At 37.7% G+C, this 10,661-nt stretch overlaps 1 protein-coding gene across 2 annotated transcripts in view; it reads left to right on the forward strand.

Moving 5' to 3' along the window:
- Positions 1–9,268, forward strand: part of LOC107670255 (dermatan-sulfate epimerase) — a 32,438-nt gene extending 23,170 nt beyond the window's left edge. For both annotated transcript variants that reach the window (XM_016462800.1, XM_016462801.1), the window contains 3 exons: positions 3,435–3,674; positions 5,419–5,626; positions 7,168–9,268. In XM_016462800.1, the coding sequence (XP_016318286.1) occupies positions 3,435–3,674; positions 5,419–5,626; positions 7,168–8,899 (2,180 nt within the window). In that variant the 3' untranslated portion in view covers positions 8,900–9,268. The remainder of the gene's footprint in view (positions 1–3,434; positions 3,675–5,418; positions 5,627–7,167) is intronic.
- The last annotated feature ends 1,393 nt before the right edge of the window (positions 9,269–10,661 follow it).

Below are 10,661 nucleotides of genomic sequence, written 5' to 3' on the forward strand. Positions count from 1 at the left end.
AAATCATATCAAAATTATCAGAATATTTTGTCACCATTGCTGAGATTCACATGCTGATTCTTCATGTCTATGAGTGACAGAATTGAAACCTCTTTATAACCCATATTTCTAAAAGTGGTTTATACAATTTTCTCACATTGTCACATAGTATCGTAGAACTGCAATAACATAAAACTCATAAAAGAACTACAGATTTTGATAAAATGCAACCAGAGACTCAGGCACATGAAATAATTTTACCATAAGTTCCTTGCCATCACATATGTGTTTTATAAACACTATTGTAACAACCAAAGATAAACTTATTTTTTAAACTTAAAATTAAAGTCAAGGGTCAAGAGGCAACTAAAGCAAACACTATTCACCAAAACGGTAAGTTGAACAGGTTCTTTATACCGTAGTGGTGCTATATAGCACCTTAACCACTCCAAAGAACCGCTGAAGAACCGCTGAAGCACCTTTTTTTTAGAGTGTACCGCTAGAACAGCACTCTCCTATCTCAGCACAGTCCTAAGCGTCTGTATTCCACTACCGTCTGGAGGTTCCATCACAACAAGGTACAAAGTCGCTTTCCAGTATGCTCTCACATTTACTCTGTGGTGGAACGAGCTTCCAACCTTCACCTGATCTACTGAGACCATCACAGCTCTTAAGACACTCCTTTGAAATTATGGTTGACTTTTGAGAATGTGATTACTTAGTATTTTATAGAATTTTAACTGTAGCATGCTATCAATATTGCATTTAATATTTAAATTTCAATAGAAATGACATTGACAGTAATGCCGTATTCCAAAGACAGTAGCAATAAATATGGAATTATGGTAGCACTTTAGTTAAGGGACCAATTTTCACTATTAACTAGTTGCTTGTTAGCGTGCATATTACTAACTTATTGGTTGTTTATTAGTACTTATAAAGCACATATATTCTGCAAGACCGTATTTTAGTTCTCTTAATTCGACCCATGCCTAAACTCAACTCAACAACTATCTTACTAACTATTAATAAGCAGCCAATTAGTGATAGCTATTAGTTAGTTAATGGTGAGAATTGGTCCCCAAACTGAAGTGTGGCCGAAATTACATATATAAATAAAGTCCTACTTAAAAGTCTGAAGTTCAGCTAATTGAATTTAATATAAATGTAAAATGCAATACAATTTCATTTAATTTGAAATAACATTGTAATTGTCTGAAACCATTCCATAATAGGTACTCTTTTTTTTTTTTTTTTTTTTAAGTATGCTAAAGTGTACTGCTTTTACGCAAGGGCAGGAAACGGCAACAACACTTGCAACGAGTCTTTATTCAGCCCTGTAAGTAACACATGTTGGAATATAAGTGACAACTTTGAAAATATGACTTATTACAGAAATAGTCAATTCTGTCCCAGACATCAAGTCAAGTGCATTGAGCTGTATGGTACAGCTGTGTACTCTGGTTGTATATTGCACATTTAGTCAAATGTATACACAGTACACAAACAGCAGACATAGCATAAGTGGTGTGGTGGTACGACTCTCCAAACATAACGTTCTCAACCAAGCCTTCATTGAGCTCAAAATTACATGACTAATATTGGAACATACTATGTACTTTTTTCTGTGAAATGTAACAGAAAAAGACTGTAGTAGAAGAAAAAACATGGAAATATAACAAAAGATATAACGTAAAAAGCAATGAAAATGAGGAAAATATTTAGATGGAAAAAAAATAAAGGGCTTTGTGGCATGAAGGGTGTTTTCTAGTGTGGATGTTTCCTTAATATGGTGCAGCCAGATAGTACATAATTTGTGCTTTGATAACTCGGGCTTGAGAGCTGGGTTTCTGCAGTCTGAATCCACAGAGCAGGGTGATATCATGTTTGTGTAAATGTTGTTCACTGAGGGTAATTCCTGCATGCGTGTGTGTGTAAGGAATAACTTAGATAGCTGTTTGTGGGTGGACTTAGTAAACTTGTGGTGTGACCGGATTACTCAATATACTGATGAGCTGTGGTCTAAATATTCATGTGGTTCTTCTCATACTCACCCAAGCATGCAGGCAGAGTACATTTGAAACATTTTCCTGAAATTAAGTCTTGCTGTGCATGTCAAAGGTGGTGTTATACTAAGAGTTTAGCTTAAATTAGTACAGGAATTCACAAAGCTTTACTGAGGTTTGCAACAAGTCTTAGTGTCTGTGTGTCTTCTGATTCCCAGGCTCATAATTATAACTTGTACAATTCATCATTTATACCATCAAACGTAACTTGCTGAGGTTAAAGGGATCTCTGGTTTCTGTCTGATCTCTCTGTGCTGAAATGAGCTAGATATAACGGCTAAGAACTGCTTTTTGCTGACACAAGCCCATTTACAGTACATGCACATGAGAAAACTATTCCAGGCTTATTGCAGAAAGCAGCACTTTGAAACATTGTGTAAAAATTGAGCACTATTTTCCTTACACCATTTAAGAAATTAAATTGTTTAGTTATGTTATGACTGATGTTGTTATATGGATAAACAGAAATATTATGGACATTTTTGGATTTGTTTCAGCTTTGGCAGTCTTGAGTCTCAGGCATTTTTCTTGCATGTAAATGTACAAATTGTAATGCTGAAGTTCAAGATGAAGACAAATATTTCTTTCATTGCAACATGTGCTGTATATATTCAAAGTTGAAAAGAAAATCCGTGTTTTAAAGAAAGAAATTGTTTGGGGTTTTTTTTTCCTGAAGATGCCAAATTTTTACAAAATGCTGATTGTTAACTAGTGTCATAACTTTCATGTGTTCAGTTGCTGTTTTGGTTTCCCTTTTTCCTCAATTAGATCATTTGTTTCCATATAGCTATTTATTAGTTCCTTGTCTGTTTCCTTGCTTCTGATTAGTTTCACCTGTGTCCTGTTTCTTTAAATAAACTACCTCTAGCAATTAGATCCATTAATTGCCATGACACTCAGGAGGTCAAAGTAAATATTGTTACAAAAGATGTATATTTAAAATGTTTTTAAATAAATCATAAACCAAAATGTATTATGGTTTCCACAACACAACTCTTTTCATCCCAGTAATAATAAGAAGAAATGTTTATTGAGCATGATTTCTGAATTATCATGTGACACTGAAGACTGGAGTAATGCTGCTGAAAATTCTGCTTCGACATCACCTATGAATAAATTGTTTTAAAATGAATTATTTTAGATTTTAATAATATTTCACAATATTACTGTTGTTACTCTATTTTGGATTCAGCGTTAGTGAACATAATATAGTGTTCAATAGAGAATTCAAACATTTTTTTAAATGGAAGTTTTTTGTTTTTTTGCTACATTTAATTAAATATGTTAAAAGATAATGTCCAAAGTTCACCCTATTCATGAAAACTGCCTTCTGATCACAACAAATTGTTCTCTATGCTGCCATTTTTACTACTTTGCTCTGTATTTCAGGATACCTCAAGGAAGCGTACCTCTGGACAAAACAGGCTCTGGCCATCATGGAAAAGTCCATGGTTCTTCTCCGAGATGTGACTGATGGGTCTCTGTACGAGGGTGTGGCGTATGGAACTTACACCACTCGTTCACTCTTTCAGTACATGTTTTTGGTACAGAGGCACTTTGATATCGGCCACTTCAATCACCCCTGGCTGCACAAACACTTTGCATTTCTCTACAGGACAGTGTTGCCTGGTAAGACCTTGCTTTGCTTCATTCTGTGACTATTACAAGCACAGCATTTAGAGGTATCATATTGCAAATGTTTTAACGTTTAATTTCTTTACCCGAGGTCCAATTAAAAGGGTTTTTTTGTCTGCAAAAAGGTCGTAATTCATAATATCCTTAGAACTATATGGGACATTTTGCTGCGGTTGTAACATCTATAGTATGTAAATCACCCATTTTGAAAATGAGTAACTGTTTGCTTTATGTGGGCTGCAGTTTTGCTGTTGGGTCCAGTGTAAAAGTGTTTGACAGATTGACACATTTTGTTACAATAAATGCACCTTCAGTTTTGAAAGTTACAGGTTGCTTTCATTTTTTGACCTTTTTTTTATTTCTCAGGATATGCCCCCTTTAAAAATGTAACTAGCAGACAATTGTGGTAATAAAGTGCTTTGTACATGCCAGTCATAGTCAGTATTGGGGAAAGTTACTTTTAAAAGTAATGCATTACAATATTGCGTTACTCCATAAAAAAGTAACTAGCGTTACTTAGTTACTTTTTATGGAAAGTAATGTGTTACGTTACTTTTGCATTACTTCTTAAATCTGGACAGGGCTTGCTTGTTTGTTTTTAAAATAAAAAAGTTATATTTTTAGGCAAATATAAAAGCCTTTTCACACCAAAAGTGAAATGAATAAGCCTCAGGCTGAAGGGAAAGTAAATTTACGTCCGTACAGTAGAATGCAGAAGAAGAAAGTTCAAAACTACAGTAACACCTTCTGATTTCTCTCAACATGGTGACACCAGAGCTGTCAATCAATAAATTGGTAAAAAAAAGTAACTAGCGTTACTTATTTGAAAAAGTAACTCAGATATTCTCTTGTAAATTAAAAAGTAATGCGTTACTTTACTAGTTACTTGAAAAAAGTAATCTGATTACGTAACTCTCGTTACTTGTAATGCATTACCCCCAACACTGGTCATAGTACAGTAATAAATTCCTTTTACAGATCAGTTGCCTGGTCTCACCTTAAAACGATAAACAGGTAACCTAGCCAGCACCAAACCAAAGTTCAGACCATGAGTTGTAACTGCAACAATAGCTCTCTGTGCACATCAAAGAACTAAGAGCTGGCAAGCTGTTTGTGTGCGTCTACAGACAAGTCAGGTTTGGACAGTTTGCAACCTCCTGCCAAAAGCCATTTTATTGTAGTGGAAACCAAAACCTTAAGCAACAAATCAGGAGACGGAGAGGGTTAGCAGTCACAATACACTCAGTCTATCTCTCAGTTTATCCCCTCTGGGAATGCACACAGATGCAGTACTGTTAGGACTATATGGCCTCTTCTTAGCCGTTTTTGTATTTCTATATCAGTGTAGCTAGCAAGTGTTTTGGCTCTCTGTGGAAACTAAAACAAACTGGTGAAAATACTAACATCAAACTCTCATTAGTTAAATGCTCCCCTCTAAAGACAGTGCTTACTGCTGTCGTTCTTTTACACAAAAGTGATTCATTCTGGCTAAATATTTTCTAGTGGTTGCTAGGTTTAATATCCCTTTTCACAGTAAACTGCTACTCTTCCTTTAATCTTCGCCCAACCTCGATAATTAAAAAGTGTTTACAGCAGTCAAACAAGCTTCTACTCACTGACTGAAGATCAACACTTATTGTGCAGTTTGTAGGAAACAAAAAGAACAGATTCCTGTTGACCTAATCTTTCACGCTCGTATTAGGTTTTGAATGTTTCAATGTATTTTTTGCTCCTGCAGGTTTTCAGAGAACGGTTGCAATCGCAGATTCCAACTATAACTGGTTCTATGGGCCAGAGAGTCAGTTGGTGTTTTTGGATCGGTATGTCATGCGAAATGGCAGCGGGAACTGGCTGGCTGAGGTAATCAGACAGAATCGAGTTCTGGAGGGCCCAGGACAGGCAGGCAGGGGTCAGCGCTGGTGCACGCTGCACACCGAGTTCCTCTGGTGAGATTTGTTGGGTTCCTGAGCATGGAACTTCTAACTTTTTGTAAACATTTTTTCTGTATTCAATTTTAGTTTTGAATACTGTGTATTTAACCCTCAAAGATGTAGGCTTTGATTTTGGTAGATTGAGTTTTAACATTTTTAGATACAGATTGATGTTATTTTTCCCCCTTAAACATGTTTGTAAGAAGCTGTTAGTTCCTGGTCATCATGGTGCTTCAGTATATTTTGTTTCAGGGTAAATGTCAATGTTGCAAAATTTCACCTTTGTTGTACTTACGTTTTCAGGTAATTTGACTTTCTTTAGAAAGTGACGTGAGTGTGACGTGACGTGGCCAAGTATGGTTACCCATACTAGGAATTAGTGCTCTGCGTTTAACCCATCCTAGACTCGAACCTTTGGGTTACGAGTCCGACTCTCTGACCATTATTAGGCCACGACTTTCCCAAAAAAAGCACATATTATATTGCTGAGCTGTGAAGCATTGCTAGTCACTATAATTTTAGTTACATATATATTGTAGTCACAATAAAAATCCCCCCCCACTATTGATTTAAGAGTGACTTCTATGTGAGCTGTGCTTCATAATTGCTGCACTATCCACAATAGGGAATGAAATAGACCTTTTTATCCTGCAAGAAAATTTTGCTAATGTGAACACACCATGTGCTTTTTTTGTCATTTAAAAAAAAATATTGTGACTATACTTTTATCTACCTGTTATGTGTATTATATTGTTGATATTGCTGAGAATGGTTTGAACGGGGTTTAAAAAAAAAAAATTTAGTCATTTAGCAGACGCATTTGTACAAAGCAATTTACAAATGAGGACAACAAAAGCAATCAAAACCAACAAAGGAGCAATAATATAAGTGCTGTGACAAGTCTCGGTTAGTCTAATGTAGTACACATAGCAATGTTTTTTATAATAAATAAAAAGAAAACCAGTAGATAGAATGGAAAAAGAATAGAGAGCCATAGTGTCAGAGGGTCATTTTTTTTAAATAAATAAAGACAAAAGTCGAAAGAATAGAGAAGACTAGTGTTAGAGGGTCACTTTTTAATAAAAAGAAAACCAGTAGTTAGAATAGAAATAGAATAGATTTAGAATACAGCAAGAATAGAACAAGTGTTAGAGGGTCAAGCTGTTTCAAGTTGTTTTTTAATAAATAAAAAGAAAACAAGTACATAAGATAGAAAATAGAATAGTATATGCACACACGTATGTGTGTGTAGATGTTTGTATGTATGTGTATGTGTAAGTCTATGTACAAAAAAAACACTTGTTTTTTTATTTTGAGAAATAGACAAAACCTGGGAAAAACTGTTTCACAGCAAATGCACCTGTTGTTTTATTTTTTATTTAGAGATGATTAAATGTTCTGCTCTTGACTTGTTTGGGATTAAAATGACATGCACGTGCCACTTGATGTGAAAAGGTCCAACTGAAACCAAACAGTTTTCTGATTATCCAAGAACAATAATTTTTTGTTGTATTGTGGCTTATCTAACTTTTCTATGTGCTTCTCCCACTGTATAGGTATGATGCCAGTCTGCAGCCCACCCCACCTCCTGATTATGGTGCATCGCACCTCCATTATTTCGAAGACTGGGGAGTGGTGACCTACGGAAGTGCCCTGCCTGCTGGGAGAAACCACACATTTCTTTCCTTCAAGTCGGGCAAGCTCGGGGGACGTGCTATTTTCGACATGGTTCACCAAAACAAATACAAAGACTGGATCAAAGGGTGGCGGAACTTTAACGCGGGCCACGAGCATCCGGACCAGAACTCCTTTACCTTTGCTCCGAATGGAGTCCCGTTTATCACAGAGGCATTGTACGGTCCCAAATACACCTCTCTCAACAATGCCGTCATGTTCGGGCCTGCCGTGTTGGAGAGCTGCTTTGCACCATGGGAAGGTCAAGTTACAGAGGCTTGTAACTCTAAATGGCTTAAGTACAAGCACGGTCAAGCGGCAGACTGCCAGGGGCAGGTGGAGGCGACTTTGGAGCGGCAGGGCATGGTGTTTATTCGGGGGGAGGGTCACGGCGCTTACAACCCTGAGCTGAAGATCAAGAGTTTTCAAAGGAACTTACTGCTGCTTCATCCTCAGCTGCTGCTGATGGTCGACCACATTCAGCTGCATTTAGGCAGCGTGACGCGCAGCATGAGCGCCTTCTTCCACAACACAGACATGCCCTTTCAGGAAACCCAAGTCGACGGAGTTCACGGTGTTCTGATCAGACATGGAAACGAAACGTCCAGGATGTTCTGGTTGGACGATACGGGCAGCAGTGAAAAGGCAACAGTGGGATATAGGAGCTACCCCCGTGGATACCCCTATAATGGTTCGAATTATGTGAATGTGACTATGCCACTGAGGCACCCTACCAGCAGAGTGGCCTACATCTTCTTCGGATCCGGAGTGGATGTTCAGAGTTTCAGCGTGCATGGAGACTCAGAAACACTGGACATCTATCTGGCCACCGGAGATCACACCTACACCATCTATCTGTACACAGATGTGGTTCCCACCAAGCCTATGGCCATGGTGTTGATGGACCAAAAGAAAGTAGTGTTTGAAAGGACAGCAGGGACAAATGAGCAGCCCTTGGAGGAGGTAGAGGAATATGTTAATGTTGTGGAGGACAATCTGCAGCATGTCAAACCAGTCTTCCAGCAGCTGGAGAGGCACATCCTTTCACGGGTTCTCAACACGGACAGTTTCCACAAAACTGCAGAGCGCCTCCTAAAGTCCTCGGACAAGAGGAAGACTCCAGGGACTGTGGAGAAGATGTTTTCCCTTTCTAAGAAGCAAGGGAAGGGGAAGGGAGGCAAGAAGGCGAGCTTTTCCGACAGCCTCCCAGACATCTTTGCTCAGATCGAGGCGAGGGAGAAGAAGGAGAGGCAGAGGACGATGAAGCGTGTCTATGAGGAGGCTCCGGAGGAAACCGGCGGCGACTCGAGGGCATTCATCGATTACAGTGATTTACGAAAGGGCAGAAAAGTGGGATTTGTCAAGGGGCGGAAATTCAAAGAAGTACGTGTGGGGGCTACGGCAGAGAGCGACAATATGTTTGACGCCACCTCGTACATTCGCCTTTTCCTGATTTTAAATATAGCCACTTTCTTCGTCCTGCTGGCGGTGCTGATGACGCGCTTCCAGAGGGCGCAGAGTTTGCATATGCAGCGTTGTCTTTACTGCGTCCTCCTCATAGACAGCTTCATCCTGCTCTGTCTGTACTCCTCCTGCTCTCAGACGCAGTGCTGACTAACATCATCCCTGTGAGACGTTCAGAATGGTGCTCTTCGACCAAGTTTTGACACCAATACTATGGCAAAATATCCCTGTTTGCAGCAGCAGTGCATACAAGTGATGGCATGTGGTTCTTTCTCACAGGCACAGTCTCATCTTTACTGTGAGATGCGTGGAAGTGTCTTTATTCAGCACAGCTCTGAGTCAGTGCCAGCCAACAGGTGTCTGGGAAAAGTTGATTCTGTATAGGAATTAATAGATGTTGTGAAGATAGCCAGCCCACCTCAGATCAAAAGCTTTTGTGGAGCTTTGAAATAGTTTACATGAACTTTGTCTTGAAGTACACTCTTAAAAATAAAGGTGCTTAAAAGGTTCTTCACAGAGATGCCACAGAAGAACCATTTTTGGTTCCACAAAGAACCATTCAGCCAAAGGTTCTTTAAAGAACCATCTCTTTCTTACCTTTTTATAATCTGAAGAACCGTCTTTCACCACAAAGAACCTTTTGTGAAACAGAAAGGTTCTCCAGATGTTAAAGGTTCTTTATAGAACCATTTAGATAAAAGGCATCATGAAGCACCTTTATTTTTAAGAGTGTATAGGGCCCTGCACGTAACATAAGAGAGGGGAAAATGAAGAATTCACTTCCACAACATTACTAATTTGTGGAGGGAAAATATAGTTAAAGTGTTGGCATGTTATAGCAATATATTCCCTCGTTTTAGTTCAATTATGGCCACGGTTTAATTGACACGAGGTAACGAATTAACAAAACATGGCAACAAAATAAGTTGTGAGGGCAGATTTCTAAATCATGACTAAAGTATCTATTCTTTACCCCCTTGCAAATGTCATGTTTGGGGCTCTGTATTCTCCATGGCCTCCTATTATTATCCTGATTCACTGCAAGCTATGCACATTTGGTAACAACATGGACTATCTTTCATCATAAAATGTGTAAAATGTATATATGTTGAAGCAAAATATATTTTTTGGATGTTGTTTTATACTCTTCTATTAAAAGGCAACTATAGAAATATGTGTATTTTGGCGATTTCTTTATATGTGACCCTGGAGCACAAAATCAGTAATAAGGGTCAATTTTTTGATATTGAGATTTATTCATCATCTGAAAGCTGAATACATAAGCTTTCCATTGATGTATGGTTTGTTATGATAGGACAATATTTGGCCGAGATACGACTATTTGAAAATCTGGAATCTGAGGGTACAAATAAAAATCTAAATATTGAGAAAATCGCCTTTAAATTTGTCCAAATGAAGTTCTTAGCAATGCATATTACTAATCAAAAAATTAAGTTTTCATATATTTATGGTAGGCTATTACAAAATATCTTCATGGAACATGATCTTTACTTAATATCCTAATGATTTTTGGCATTAAAGAAAAATCCAACATTTTGACCCATACAATGTATTTTTGGCTATTGCTACAAATATACCCCAGCGACTTAAGACTGCTCTTGTGCTCCAGGGTCACATTTATTTACATTTAGAAAATATACATTCAAGCAAACCTTTTATTAGGGAATATTAAAAGCGTGATTTCCATACCCAATAGTAGAAATGAATACAATTATGAAATGACATAGACATCTCTGTAGTGAATATGTCCAGCTTTAATATATTTTGATAGCCTTAGTGTTGGTTTGTGTCTCAATATTTTGCCTTAAGAAAATTAATTAGAGGAAAAAAAAGACAAATTAAGGGCATTTTATTTAGAAAGTTTTGTCTTATAGAAAAGAAAAGTAAATAG

Source organism: Sinocyclocheilus anshuiensis, unplaced genomic scaffold (assembly GCF_001515605.1).
Source record: "Sinocyclocheilus anshuiensis isolate Anshui unplaced genomic scaffold, SAMN03320099.WGS_v1.1 scaffold937, whole genome shotgun sequence".
In the NCBI taxonomy this organism is placed as follows: domain Eukaryota; kingdom Metazoa; phylum Chordata; class Actinopteri; order Cypriniformes; family Cyprinidae; genus Sinocyclocheilus; species Sinocyclocheilus anshuiensis.